We start from the raw sequence: 15,754 nt of genomic DNA, 5'->3' as shown, positions 1-15,754 counted from the left end.
GTATCTCACTCCCTGCTTAGAACAGGTATCTTGATATTACTGGAGACTGAAGTCTCTTTCTCTGTCCATAGATGCTCAGTTCTATTTTTTTGGTGGTGGCCCCAGTGTCCACCGTCACTCTCATGCATACCTACAAACATAGGTTTGTGCACACAATGCGGTATTAATGTCAGGGTTGAGATTTTAAATGCACAGATCAGGAAATTCAAAGTTAGATGTGCTTCACAGCAAACCCTAACATCAACAGATAACATCGACGTTAGCATAATTTGACTACACTGCACATGTACAGATGGTATTAAATTGATTGTATACAGTAACACAGTACTACGGACCAAGAAGATGTCTGAGTCAAGATTACTGTGGGAACCATAATTTTGAACTTCCTGACTCCTGTGTAGTTTAAAATCTTGTCCTTAGCATTGAATTAATAGTTATGAAGACTCTCCGCCAGGTCTCTCCGAAAACAAGAGGTGACTACTGTGCAATGAGGGAAGAGCATTTGCTCAAGTCATGGCTTGGTTTCTAACCACAATACATTGGTAATATGTAAGGGGTATGGAATTTTCTTTGGGTTCTCTTCAAAAGGCCTCCAGGGTTTGTAAAAAAGTATAATTACCTTAAAATCTGCCCTGTAGCTAGTCTCTTGCACAAAATGATCTTCTGGAATAATGAAGCCTTGCTTTGTCTTTATGGGCTTTGACGGTTTGGCTCCGGTCCATGGACGATACTCCTGCCTGAAACAAGTTGGTAAAAACAGAAGGACCCAGAATACAGAATTAGTGCAGTGTACAGACAGCAGGCACCTCTGCTCAATGTGAGAGCAAATAAATACAAAAGGTAAGTTTGGGAACTGCTTACTTATAATGAGGGTGACCAGACGTCCCAATATTAGGGGCTTGTCTTATATAAGACTCCCCTCTGTCCTGATTTTTCACACTTGTTGTCTGGTCACCCTACTTATAATTTCCAACACCGTTAAATCAAACCAGTCTGCTAAGTCCACTTTTACTCCAACACCTAATAAAAGTAGACTCCCGAGCCAGCTCTGCATGCTGTATTCCTTAAAAAGCTGATGCTCAATGAAGGGTATAGAACAGCCTAGATGGACTAGGTCTGACTGCACTAGTTTCATCCTATACCTACTTGCTGGAGCTTTCATTCTCCCTTTTAGAGCCGCTTGCTGATTTCCTCCTGGAAAAAGTTGTTTTTCCTGCCTCGAGCATCTTGATTCTACACCTCAGCCCCTTAGCGTTTCACTTGCTTTCAATGAATGATTTTCTTAATGTTTCTTTATCTGGTTTTACCCCTCTTGGATGCAGTCACATCTGCCAGTGTGCAGTGTTCTCCCTATTCATGTGTCAAAGCTGCACCTCCTCTTTGCCTCATTATGGATTATCTGATGTTTCAGCCGTTATTTTCATGTGGCTAAGAGGTTGGAAAGCTTGGCTCATTAAGACTGAAGGAGAGGAAGGAAAAGGTTGTGTGAGCATGGAGTATGGCTGTGTTTGATAAGATGGGTGCAGCGGCTGCCATACCTTGCTTGCAGTGTTCAACCGGGTTCAAAAGTGGCTATTACAGTGTCTGGCTTATCCAGTAATTGGCCCTCCACCATGGTCCTCTGCACCTTTGTCACAGGGTTAACTAGTGCTCTCAATTAGGCCATTCTGGAGGCTTCAGAAGTAGCCAAATGTGTCTGCTTGTTTGGAATAGGATTAAGGGAGTCTGCTGTGTGTCTTCTGCTGTAATAATGGGAGATAGCTGGCCAGCCCCAATTGTGTGTCTAAGTGTAGAAGTGGCAGATAAAGGTTTATAGGTGATTGGAACACTACATAACAATGAATAGTGATGGGAAAAGGTACAAAAACGGAGACAGACTGAATTAGCCCAAACGAAAAGGGCTACCGATATAACTCATGGACTATGCTGAGATTGTGCCTGGTAAACAAAGGAGTGGGAAACTGGAGATCAGTGGACCAAAAATTGGTGGGTCAGAAATTAAGCCTGATTAGTCCATCCTCACATTATTTTATTGACCATTCTGCTCATCACCTCTGGTCTTGTGTGTCCTGTGTATCCTGATCAATACATCACCAAACTTTGGCATGGATTTTCTAATGGTTTTTGCCATGATATTAAGCAGGCCAAGGTGTCTGTACTCAAAACTCTGAGCCTTGCTGAACTATTTAAAGTTGTACAGTGACACGGTCATGGACTCTCTGGGCCCATTTATTCTATCAAAATCAATTCAACAGTCTTAAGCAAAAATTATGCTAACTGCTACTGCGGCAAAGGCTACAGTTCAGAGTCTTAAGCCATGTCTGGACTTGGAGAATAGATTGTTTTTTACCAGGGTTTGATCACAACCAACCAACTCTTTTTTTTCAACATGACTGCCCTGTTGATATTAGTTGGGAAGTGCTGCTTAAAATACTGATAGTTAAAATGCATTGCTAAAGCTTTGTCTAGACTGGGATTTAAAGGTGTGTTTTTAAAATGTGTAGACTTATCTTGCTCAGCTAAGCATGTGATTAAAATATACACTGCCTGGTTCTACACTAGACTTTTAAATCTAGATACAGCCTTAAAACACTACATGTTTTCCTAGTCTCAGCATGCTATAAAGCTTTAGGGTCCAGGGTACTTCAGTGCTTTGCTATCCTATGTTTCACTGCTTGGCGGATATTCAGATGAGGTGACTGCAATGAGTTCTTAAGTCTGTTCAGGACCAGTGATGGGTCTCGTTTGATAGAGGATCCTGAGGTATACAACTCCGTTCCAGGAAAGGCATACCTAGGTCTGTGGAATACAAGCTTAAGAAATCTCTGTTTCCAAACCCGTGCTTGAGTGTCCACACTGTCTTGTAAACTTAAGCTTCCAATTGCTGGACCCATGTCTCACAGCCATGCTAATGCATCCATGCTACACTACCCAGACCTTCTGACTTGGGTCGGGCTTGAGCTGCCTACAGACTGCAAAGTGACAGGTCTTGGACCCAAGTCACAGTGGGACTCAAGCTCTGACCAACCCTCCTAGTAAGGTCCTAGGACCTGGGTCCTAAGTGCATGCTGACCTGAGTCAGACTGATGTAGTGACACTAAAGGAGGTTTTGGAATTAACTGAGAAACTTAACAGTAACAAGTCACTGGGACCAGATGGCATTCACCCAAGAGTTCTGAAAGAACTCAAATGTGAAATTGTGCAACTATTAAGTATGGTTTGTAACCTGTCCTTTAAATCAGCTACTGTACCCAATGACTGGAAGATAGCTAACGTAACGCCAATATTTAAGAAGGGCTCTAGAGGTGATCCTGGCAATTACAGAGCAGTAAGTCTAATGTCAGTACCTGGCAAATTAGTTGAAACAATAGTAAAGAATAAAATTATCAGACACGTAGAAGAACATAAATTGTTGCGCAAAAGTCAACATGATTTCTGTAAAGGGAGATCATGTCTTACTAATCTATTAGAGTTCTTTGACGGAGTCAACAAACATGTGGACAAGGGGGATCCAGTGGACACAGTGTACTTAGATTTCCAGAAAGCCTTTGATAAGGTCCCTCACCAAAGGCTCTTACATAAATTAAGTTGTCATGGGATAAGAGGGAAGATCCTGTCATGGATTGAGAACTGGTTAAAAGACTGGGAACAAAGGATAGGAATAAATGGTAAATTTTCAGAATGGAGAGGGGTAACTAGTGGTGTTCCCCAAGGGTCAGTCCTAGGACCAGTCTTTTTCAACTTATTCATAAATGATCTGGAGAAAGGGGTAAACAGCGAGGTGGCAAAGTTTGCAGACGATACTAAACTGCTCAAGATAGTTAAATCCCAGGCAGACTGTGAAGAACTTGAAAAAGATCTCACAAAACTAAGTGACTGGGCAACAATTTAATGTAGATAAATGTAAAGTAATGCACATTGGAAAAAATAACCCCAACTATACATACAATATGATGGGAGCTAATTTAGCTACAACTAATCAGAAGAAAGATCTTGGAGTCATCGTGGATAGTTCTCTGAAGACGTCCACACAGTGTGCAGCGGCAGTCAAAAAAACAAACGGGATGTTAGGAATCATTAAAAAAGGGATAGAGAATAAGATGGAGAATATCTTATTGACCTTATATAAATCCATGGTATGCCCACATCTTGAATACTGCATACAGATGTGGTCCCCTCATCTCAAAAAAGATATACTGGCATTAGAAAAGGTTCAGAAAATGATTAGGGGTTTGGAAGGGGGCCCCTATGAGAAGAGATTAAAGAGGCTAGGACATTTCAGCTTGGAAAAGAGGAGGCTATGAAAGAGGTATATAAAATCATGAGTAGTGTGGAGAAAGTGAATAAGGAAAAGTTATTTACTTGTTCCCATAATATAAGAACTAGATCTCATCTAACCTGATGCAAAAAATAAGTTACAAAGGTACTACACCTGATCAACCAAAGCCCCCTGCTAATTGATGTCTTTTTACATCCACATTTGCCTATTTTAAAAAATGTATTTCTTCTTCCTGTTCCTCTGGGGAAAACCCATAAGTACAACCACAGAAATGTGAGATGTTGCCGTTTTCATAATGTAATAATACTGTAATGATAAATAATCATTAATAAATATTGTGTAATAAGCATGTCATAAAAACAAATTTTATATTTCCAAGATCACTCCTTTTATAATTTATACTCAGGTAAAGGAGAAAATCCCTGGAAATATTAATTTTTAGGAGGGGGTTCGTGAGACTTGACATTTTAGTGAAAGGGGTTCACAGGTTGTTAAGGTTTGGGAACCACTGCGCTACAGTATATAAAAATTAAAAATGCTTAAAAATAAACATGGATATTATCCATCAACACTATAAAAAATAAAACTCAAATTCTGCCAACCCTATTCTTGTCCCATTGGTACATCTAATTATCTGGGCTATCATGTGGTAGAACTACCTGATCTAGCATGAATGATTGCAAATCCAGACCAGAGTTTCCTCAAGCAAAGTTTGATTGACACACTCAAGAGAGCAGATATCTACTGGCTAAGCCACTGCAATGTGACAGTTGACATACACTCTCTGCAGCCTCTAGTCTGTTAGGTTTTTTTCCCTCCAAGTTAAACTGAAAACACTGACATGCTGGTAGGTGACCTCTTGTGACAGATCCGTAAGGATATTAACAGTCATGTTCACTACAGTAGTGCCTGGGACCCATCTCAGGTCCCAACCCTAATGTGCTAGGCACTGCACCATCACAGACTTGCAGACAGTCCCTACTTCAAGAGTTAACAGTCAAAATAGACACACCACACAAAGGGAAGGGGAATGGGCAATGGTGAGCTGGAGCCGGTTCGCACAACTGGTTGTTAAAATTAGAAGCCGGTTTAGAACCGGTTGTTAAGGGTTGGGCAAACTCCAGCCTGCCTGAGCTGCCGGCTGGGGAGGCTCCCCTTGAGAATCCCTTTTTACTCACCCGGCAGCACTCCAGGTCTTTGGCAGCACTTCAGTGGCGGGTCCCTCCGAAGACCCGGAGCGAGTGAACGACCTGCTGCTGAAGTGCCGCCGAAGACCCAGAGCAACTGAAGGAACCGGTTCTTCAGATTTTGGCAGTTCATCACTGGGAATGGATATAATATACAGTGCATGCTCAGCTCCCAGGAAGCTGCCTGCCTCCTCGATGACTAGAATTAGAGCTGGTTGGAAAAAAGGGAGGACATTTTGCAAACACTTTTTGAAGCACCCTCCCCTTTCCTTTTTTAAATGCATTTGAAATTTTTTGACCTGCTTTAGTTAGGCTCTACAAGGAGGGTTGCCATTAAACGTTTACTTGGCCATCTGCAATTGAAAGGAGGTAGTGAGAGCAGTCCCTGTATTGTGTGTGCTCTCCAAGTTGGGCTGATTGTGTTGTCACTTCACTCTTCTGTGTTTAACCCACCAGCGTACACCCAGAATCCCTGACAGTAGGCCATGGCAAACAAGCCATTCAAATACCCAAATAATGGTTGCACTATTTAATTTTGCTGGATGCAGTATTCTGCACAAAGTGCAGCTCATCACCCACAGACTCTGAAATGTATTTTCCAATAAAGTGTCAACCTTTCTGGGGCTACCAGCCAGACCTGCAAAGTAAACACCTGTGACAGCCATAATGGGGGAAGCAGGGAGCAGTGTCAGAGACAGTAACTTAGGAACAGATCCTCATTTAGGTGCCCAACTTCCATTGATTTCAATGGGAATTAGGTACCTAAATACCTCTGAGGATCTGGGCCTTAGAATTGAAGCAGCTTTAACATCAGTAGTTTTACTCTCTGCTGTTTTGGAGTAAGGGTGAGGTATTCAGAGCTATATAAATAGAAATGACCAAAGCCATATTTGTAGGAATTGCTAAAAACTTACATTTTACAGGTAAATCCAATTATTTTAAATCCTTCCATCAACTCAAGAGCCAGTTTTCTAGCCCTAAATGCAACAGCCTCCCTGCTGTTCCTTGACAGCTGAATTGCTGTCAGAAAGTGAAATTAAGGGTTGTTTCACAGAGGAGTTTCAGGAGACGATCCTGGTGTTTTTCCAAATGGTTATCCAACAGGAGTTCTAGACAGCTTTATAGATCTATCACAATTATCCCTCTCTTCATCCTTTAACGTGGGAAGGGAATCTGTAAGACTCATCTAGTACTGTCATGATGTGTTAGGACATGAGTTGCCTGTGGAGGGAAGCCCTGAATGCACTTTGAAGGGGTGAAAGGCTCTCTATAGACTGAGGCCTACATCTAGGGAGGAAACCTCAAATAGGATCCTTCTGTTCTGGGAGAGACGAACCTTGCTCTGGTGATTGAAAGGGCACTAAGATGGGCTAGTGGAGAGGGAGCTAGAGTATATAATATAAATAGAAACTGTTGTAGTTACATAAGGCTTGGTGTGAATTCCAATTTTAAGCCTGAATAGAAATGTTTCACTGAACTGGTTAGTAGGCACAGCTTGAGTCATAGGACACTATGGTGCTAACACCTAGTAGACCTCCTATAGTCCATGTGAGAGGGGTGGTTGCTTTTGGAAAAAGGGATTTGAGTTCTTCCCCTATTACCGGTTCTTCCCGTCATGAAGTTCTGATGGGGTTGGGGGGGGGGGGGTATATAGCACAGCGGTGAGTGAAATCATCTCTGCATTGGTGTTTCAATATTTGGCTTAGCTTAGGCCCTCTTACTTATCTGGTCCAAACCCTTCCATATCCAGTAGAACAGTATATGCTGTCAGACTGGCCTTATGCTGCATCTTTTCCAGTGAAAAGGCAAGAGTGGCCATTAATGCTGCTAGGAAGCAGGCTGGCTGTAGCCCACAAAAGTGGGATTATTAGTAGCTAGTTTCACTGTGTCCTGGGCAGTTTTGGAAGTCAGCTGTCACCAAGGCTAAATTGTCACCCCTCTCACCTGGCAAATCCCATTTCCCTTAACCTGGCCTGCTGGCACAAGGAGTAGCAGGACTCAGCCAGGGCATAATTCTAATAGGGATTTGGAGCTGTGTCACACTGGAAATTCAGTGCTGTGTGTTGGGAGTCAGAATGATTTGAAAACCAAGTAAGGAAGAGATGACAGTTATGAAGCCAAATGAAAACTCAATAACCCCCACACTTAGGGATTTCCTAGGATGAGAACCTGCCAACTTCTATACAAGCTGCATAGCTCATTATCCCTTCTTGTCTTTGTGAGCAGTATATTTAGTGGCCATGCAATGGAATTTTTAACACTACCTGACACAGCAAAGTCACCCTGGGAAGTGGCTGCATACCAGTGTACTTTTAGTAAACAGTCTGCAAGATTTCACCATATGCTTTTGAAATAATAAACAGGCTTTATCTGTGAGATACAAAGGAAGGTTCTACCATTTGCTCAAAATGTAGGGCATCATGGAATTTCTTTATCAGGTATAATAATCCACTGAAATTCTGTATTATAAATATTACACATCTGCTTTTAGACAGTGCCAATGTCTGTATTTTAATACTCTACTGTATGTACTGCCTGAAACTGATGCTGTGAAAACTATATGAAAAGTCTATTTTTGTTTTCACTCTTTTTGGGAGCAGTGCATTTTTAATATTATTGCTGGTTAAAAACAAAGTAAATACAAAACGTTGAAATATTTTATGCATGGATTCTATTATTGTAATGTTGGGGTTGTCTCTTTTTTAACTTTGCTTTTCTTTAGCATCTGAAGCGTAGATTTGACACATTACATTCCTATCACACTATTCACAGTTTACATTTGTTTTCAGTAGTATGCCAGGTACACTGTTCTTGTTTCACTGGTTTCTTGGCATGAATAATTTACCAGTGTCATTCACAAATGTTGCATTAAAATTAGCATTGCTCAACTAAAAAATAAAGAGAAAAGATCACACCAGATGGGAGAATGTGACACTCAAATAGTTACAATATGTCTGGTCTCTTCTGCATAGGATCTTACACTGCTTCATCGATGTAATATCTGAACACCTTCCAGTAGAGCATTAAGTGACATGATTAACACCTGCAACCTGTGGTTCATTCTCTCATCTTCTCCCCAGAGGAAGAATTGTGTAGGCATTTGTTTTTTAAATATATACACTGGTCTGTGTTTATATAGCAACAGCAGGTTAAAGAAGTGCGCCTTGCACTTGGAGTGGAAGATGGCGAGGTCTGTGATGATCCTTCGTTTCTGGTGAGGGAAGTTCATTCCACAGTTTCAGACTGGTCCCCAAGAGAGCTCTGTCTTCTGCTCAGATGAATTTTGCCCTTATGGTCAAAATAGGAAATTCCATCGTGCCTGAGCAGCACAGGTGCAACCATGGTCTTCACCCTGGAGCTCAGGCAGTCTTTTTGATATGCTGGCTTCAGGCCATTGAGCATCTTGAAGATAAGGACCGAGATCTTCCGCTCTGTGGGAAGCCAGTATAGAGAGCAGAGGATGGGACTGATGTGCTGGCAGTAGCCTGTGTTGCTTAGGAGACGTGCTGCAACATTCTGTACTAGTTAGCATTTCCTAAAGGCTGATGGTTTCACTCCAGATACACTGCATTGCTACAGTACAGACAGGAGGTGGACAAAGGCATGTATAACTGAGGTCAGGTTGTTGTCTGTCAGGACTGGACGCGGTCTCCTAGCCCATTGGTGATGACAGAAAGTGTTACTCCATGATGCTGCTGGAATCCAGGAGCACTCCTAAACTATGGACTTGCTAACATGGCCTCCTATCAAGGCTAATTCAAATATATGTAAAATTCTAAGGGACTTGCCAAAATCTCTATTAATTACATACACAAAACCTATGTTAAAAGAACATTATTAAGATTGCAAAGTTGAACACTCAAAAGTTTGAGTGGGATTGTATGACAAAGTTGCTTGTGGGGGTGGGGCTCAGCAGCCTAGGGCTCATTTCTGGTTTGTCTTATGTTCCTAAAAGCTCATGCTTCAGGGTTTTAGCTGGCCGTTTGCCCAAGTCAGAAAGGGATGTCCCTCCCACCACACGCTATATATCCAGGAAGTGGTTTTTAAATCTTCCTCTGAAGCATCAGGCTGGAGATGGGACATTGGGCGGAGAGAGCCAGTACTCTGAAGTGGTATCAAGCATTCGCTCTCTCAGGTGTTTGGCTGGCTCTTGCTCACATAGTCAGGGTCTAACTGATCATCCTGTGTGGGCTTGACCAGGAATATTTCCCTAGGTCAGATTGGCAGTGACCTTAGGGGTTTTTTTGCCCCCTTCTGCAGCATGGAGTGCAGGTCATTTGCCAGGATTATCTAGCTATAGCTCACTTAATCACTTCCCTGCCTTTGTGGGGGGCTCAGGCACTGATGCACCTCGGTCCCTCCTGTTCTCTCCCTAGGGCACATAATAGTCTAGTCTCCTGTGGGCCATAACACTTCAGTCTAATTTTGGCTGTTGGGTTTAATGTGCAGCTGCTGGGTGTGGGTTGCCTGTGATATACAGGAGGTCGGGTAGTCAACAGGCGGACCGTGGGCCAAATCTGGACCGCCAGGTGCTTTTGAATGGACCCCAAAATCTTTTTACTTATTATTGTTTTTTATTATTTTTCTCTGGAGTCTGGACCTTGACTGTACCTTGACCAAGAAATATGGACCTTGACAAAAAATAATTGACTACCCCTGGGCTAGGTAAGTAGGTGGTCCCTTCTGGCATTAAATTCTGACAGGAAATGCCAGAATTAAGGTTGCATGTGCAACCCCTTGTGTGTACACATTATGATACAGTCTTTAATTACATAAATCCCAGGACCCAGCCTCATTCAGTGCACAAGATGGATGCTCACTTAATGGTGCTCACTTAATGAACAGCTATTCAGTATTTTGTTTTTGCCTCATTGTTCAGTGTGTGGCACCAGGCCACATTTTAAAAACACCCCTGTGAGGTGAGGGGTGATTATCCCCATTTTACAGATGGTGAACTGAGGCACAGAGATTAAAAGTGTCCACGAATTTTGAGTGCCCAATCTGTGACATCTAGGATGTGATTTTTCAGAGTATTATATAGCCCTTCATATGTTCAAAGCAGAGCTCCGTTATTTCAGTTGCATCTCTGAGTGCTCAGAACTTCCACAAATCAGTCCTCAGGGTTTCAAGTCAGGCATCCAGAAAATGAGGAACACACAATTAGTGACCACTTATGAAAAGTTTGGTTTAAGTGACTTGCCCAACATCACATAGAAATTCTGTGGCAGAAGCAGGGAAAGAATTCAGTTCTCCACGGCATCATCATTCAATTGCCTAAGCCACGAGACCCTCTTTTCTCTTTCTGAAATCCCGTCTCACTCAGTGTATACCTTCCAACTGTTGCAACAAATGTGGCAGGGGTCCTACAGACAACTGTCCACTTCACTACACAACCCTGATGCATCCCCAAAACAGGTCCTTCCGGTGCACTGAAAGAGGCAGGGATCCTATGAACAAAACAGTATGTGACAATGTACTTAGTCAACTGTATCAGAATGCGTATGCACAAGCGGGGCCAAATTAAGGTTTCATGGACTACCTTAATTTTGGCATTTCCTAACTTTTGAGTGTATGTCTTTGCAGCCTTAGTAATGTTCTTTTAACACGGGGGTTTTTTGTGTAATTTGCTAGGTTTTTAAAAAGGCAAACTGAAAAACAAATTTCATCATGTGGCAACATATTGATGATACTCAGTTCATCAGCAGGCTTGGAACCTTCATATCAACCGCACTTACCTCTGCTTCTGGGGCTAATAGAATAACTGATAGCAATAGTAGGTTATCTTCTATGTGGACCAGCATTAGAGGGGGTCAGACACTTTGCCACTGGGTTTCACAGATGTTGGCTTGGGTTCCTTTCCCAGGCAATGCCTGGGGATGGGAATGTGCTCTAGCAGGCACAGATTCTTCTGCCCATGCTCCCTAAGCTTCACCCCATCTCCTCCAATCTACCCCAGTCCTGTCTCTACCCCACCACGGGCTCCTTGTCCCAGTCCCTTTCTCCTCACCTAGCCAGTCCCAGGCTCCTTGTTCAGTAAGTTATAGTCTCAACCCTCCAGACTTCCCATCCTAGTCACTCTCAAGCTCCCCCCATCTCGTGCTCCCAATCTTGTTGCCTAGCTGTTCCCAGGTCCCTGCAGCCCAACTCCTGTCTCATCCCCAGTCTCTTTACCAAGCCAATCCAAGTTCCTTCCTCTGCTCCCTGATCTCTCTCTCTCTCTTTCTCTCGCTTGCTTACTCTCGCTTGCTCCCCATCTCCGTTCATTCCCGAGGCTCTCAACCAATCTCAGTGTTGACATTTCTCTCAGCACCTTGTCCCAGTTTCTTTGTCCAGATAATCCCAGATCTTCCCCTACATCCCAGTTCCTTGTCAGATCTGATTCCTAGCCCTTCTGCCCCACTGGTTCTCAGTCTTCTTGCACTGCCAGTCCCAGTCTTCCCCTCCCCTGCTCCCAGATCTAGTCTGCTCAACCAGCCTGTCGGACTTAGCCGCCTGACTCCCAGTCCCAGTCTCCACCCCACCCGCCGTGCCAGCCTCCAATCCCAGTCTCTGCTCCCAGGCTCCTTGTCCCAATCTACTCCCCCAGTCCACCTTGCAACTACCTAGCTTTAGCTTCTCTCCTCTCTGCATGTAACTCTGACAGCTTCCTCCTCCACACTGCTATGATGTCAGCTGGGGGTTAATGACAGCATGGGGGATCAAGCTCCCTGCTCTCACTTCCAATTCCCAGTCCCACCCCAGCCTGGAGCAAACAGGAGCAACTATTGCAGTGAAAGTCTGTCTTTGCCCCTCCAGCCCTAGGCTGGAGCATGCTCAGTTACTCTATGGGGATAGTCTATGTGCAGTCTGATCACACCTAGGAGCTGTGAGAGGCTGAAGCATGTTCAGTGAGGACAGAATCTTCAGAGATTTCAGCTGCTAAACTCTAGCAATTCTCTTCTAAGCATGTGTGAACTTCAGTTTTTCAGAGGCTTACAATTTAGCCAAATGTGGGCAGATTTTCACAGGGTTGGCAAAAAGCACATCCCTGACCAAAAAAAAAAAAAGACCATCTCCCTGCCTAATTTCAAGTCCCTGTTCCAAAGCATTGGGGCATTAGCACTTTCCAAAGAAAAGGTTGCCAGAATGTTTGTAACATTGAAAAAACAATGTGTTTGCCCCTAGCCTCATTCTCAGAAATGGTGGAACCAGTTTGGCTAACACGTTAAAAAAAAAAATAAAATCAGAGGCAGAAACCCAGCATGGAAAATTTCAGCCCAAATGGTTAAACTCTGGCAAAGTGAAAACAGTGTCTTATAATGGGAGGTATCAGACAACCTTAATAATAGGCGGTGGTAGCAAACCCACCTATAATATGCTGGAATTCTGGATAGCATCTTAAACGCTGCCCTCTTCTGGATAGAATGCCAGTCCAGCTCCTGTAAGAAATATAATGGTGCCTTCTTGTAGCATAGTGCTGCAATCTTCAAAGAAATCTAACCCTAAGGAAGGGAGGTTGGCTAGAGAGAAAGGAGGAGCGATATAGGAGGTGGGGAGAAGGAGAGGTGAAGGGAGAGAAGGAAAAGGAATAGCAGAGAAAGACGATAGTGGGGGGAGCAGAAAAGTAGATGGTAACAGAGGAAGGATGGTCCAGTGATTGGGGCACTAGCCTAGCACTCAGGAGACCTGAGTTCAAGTTCCTGTGCAGTCACAGACATCCTTTGTGACCTTGGTTGTGTCACTTAGCCTCTCTTTGTCTCGGTTCCCATCTGTAAAATGGGGATAATAGCACTTCCCTATCTATTCCATATAGGTTCTTATACTGCACTCATAGCTGTACTATCTGAGCATTTTCACAGGGGTATTGTGAGCCAGTCAGATACTATGGTAGTTGGAGCCATGTAAGTAAGTTATCTAGATAGCTAGAAGAGGAGAAGCAGCAGAGAAAGGGAAGGATTACCTTTATCATAACAGCATCATCCCATAGGTTACCAGGTAGTTTCCTTGAAATCACTGTTGGATGCACAAAGAAGGTGTGGTTCAGCATGTGAATTTAGCTGCTGGGAAGCTACATTACCTTTCTCAGTGGATTATGTGGAAGGACTCTGTGGATAGGTGACCCTGGCCGTTTGGTTTCTGTAATGGTTCTTTTATCCCCCTTGGCTAATCCAGCCCATAGTTTTGGGCGTAGAGTGGGGAGAAGGGATCTGTTCCTCCCAACAGCATGCAACAGGATCCAGTTCTCCAACCTTTCCACGCTGCAGACCATTTCATAACAGAAAGAGCCTCTTGTGGCCATCTGCCCTCCCACCACCTTGCTGTGATCTGAAATCCTGTGCACCTAGACTGCTGGGAAGGTTTTCCAGATCACAGTCTGAGAACCTTTGCAACAGAGCACCTGAAAGCTTGCATCTTTAATAGCATGAAAGTGAGGGCTTCAGTATTAATGGCCCCATCCAGCAGAGGACTTAAGCAAGTAAAGGTAACTTTAAACATTGATTATAATGGGACTATTCATACGCTTACGTGTCTTGCTGGATCAGGCTGAAATCCACACCACCACCACCACCACCCCCGCTACATTAATGCTGCCTCTCAGGTATCTGTCTTGATCATGTGGTGTGTGTTTTTCCACTTAAAAGAAAATGTTCTATTTAACATGAAACAGCCCCCATAATTCACCTTGTTTACACAGTACTGCAGGAGCAGTATTCAAATGCAGGGGAATAGCATAGTCAGTAAAACAATATACTACCCTCATGCATCCATAGATACAGAGAACCCCTTCCTCTTCATTCTGTTCCATCCCATTTGCTGAAGAGCTTGTCACGTTGCTCTGTTCTGTGTGACCGTGCAGTGACAGAATACTCTAAATACTCCCACACAAGAAGGCAGAGGTTCAGATACCTGAGGAGCCTTTAACCCGGACATTCCTGATGTATGTGTGATTAGTGCATCAGGCTTAGCCTTTCATTACTCTACTTCTCTGCATATAATTTCTGTTTTCTCCCAAGATAAAAATTAAAAGGCAGTTCCTGCTCAGTGCTGGTCACTTTACACAGGCAACAGTACATGCTGATACTGGGATCCCACACAGCCCTGCCCTCTCATGCACAAGTCTTCTCTGTGATGCTAGTTTGTGGATAAGTACCAACTCAGGATGATGGAACATTTAGTTCCCATGATTTCTGTGGATGATTATTTGTCTTCCAGTATCACCAAGAGGTTCCATGTGCTCATTACTATACTTACATGGAGGCAATCCCTGCTCCAAAAATTTTATAATCTAAATAGATGAGATGAGGAACAGACACCGAGAGGCAAAATGACTTGCCCAAGGTCATACAGCAGGTTAACAGCAGAGCTGGGACTAGAACTCTGGTCTCCTGATTCCTAATCCAGCAGTTTATAAACTGGCCCACATGGCCCCCCCAAACTAGAGAGTTACTTCCAAACTAAAAAGATGAGGGGAGTCCAGTACCTGACTAATGTAATGTGTACATTGGGTAGAATCCTGAAACTCCAAATCATTCCTGCTGCTAACCTCTGTCATTGCAGGACACTGTGGAGCTAAACAATAAATTCACATTGTTTTAAATGCCTGTAAAATGCAATCAAAATGCCACATTACAAAATAACTGATGTGTGAAAGACTCCACTGTGTCAAATGTGGATTTAATGCCACTGGGGGAAGGACTTTTACCATGACAATAAGGGCCCTCTTTAAACTGGAAGTCACCTCTGTGGAAAGAGTAGACCCCCGCCTGACTTTTATCTCTGTTAAAACTAATAGGATGTGGTAGCCACAAAGATCTTTTCAAAATTGGAGCATCTCCCACTCCTGCCTTTTTATATGAGGTTTATATTGATCTGGCTTGAAATACATGCTGGAAGTTCAATTTGATTTTGAGTTCATCTGGGACCTAATGCAGCTCCAACTGAAGTCAATGGAAAGACTCCCACAGAAGTCAGTCTGAGTTGGATTGGGCCTTTCCATTGATCATTGTTTCCATTGGTTGATTTGTTCTGCAAAATGGTAGGTCAGGATGACTTGCTTCATACTGTAAGGGAAAGAATACAGCCTGTGTTGGTATGGTGCTGAATTTCCTTCTGTACTCAGTAAGAGTCTGCTGTTAAAAATGTTGGGAGAGACATGGAAGCAGAATTTGCCGAGTGAAGTTCCTCAGGAGATAAAATAGTAGCATCAGCCTGGTGCACACAAACATACTATAGAATATTTCATCTTTACTGAAGGTTTATTGTCATGTATTTGAAAAAATGTATGAAAACTAATTTACAGTGAAAATTC

At 43.2% G+C, this 15,754-nt stretch overlaps 1 protein-coding gene across 6 annotated transcripts in view; it reads right to left on the bottom strand.

Moving 5' to 3' along the window:
- Positions 1–15,754, bottom strand: part of MAP6D1 (MAP6 domain containing 1) — a 30,258-nt gene that overhangs the window by 7,069 nt on the left and 7,435 nt on the right. For 2 of the 6 annotated variants that reach the window (XR_012160822.1, XR_012160821.1), the window contains exons 2-3: positions 12,814–12,884; positions 620–737 (exon numbers count right to left, since the gene is read on the bottom strand). Coding sequence is in view for 2 of the 6 variants with exons in the window: in XM_073360062.1 (XP_073216163.1) it covers positions 620–737 (118 nt within the window). In the remaining 4 variants the exon portion in view is untranslated. Of the gene's footprint in view, positions 1–619; positions 738–12,813; positions 12,885–13,405; positions 13,459–15,026; positions 15,507–15,754 lie in introns of those variants that run through there. The other 4 variants (XR_012160820.1, XM_073360062.1, XR_012160823.1 and 1 more) reach the window with 3 other exon arrangements.

This window comes from Lepidochelys kempii, chromosome 9 (assembly GCF_965140265.1).
Source record: "Lepidochelys kempii isolate rLepKem1 chromosome 9, rLepKem1.hap2, whole genome shotgun sequence".
NCBI classification, from domain to species: Eukaryota; Metazoa; Chordata; order Testudines; family Cheloniidae; genus Lepidochelys; species Lepidochelys kempii.
The sequence above is the reverse complement of the archived record's forward strand: the minus strand, read 5'-3'. Positions and strand labels throughout refer to the sequence as shown.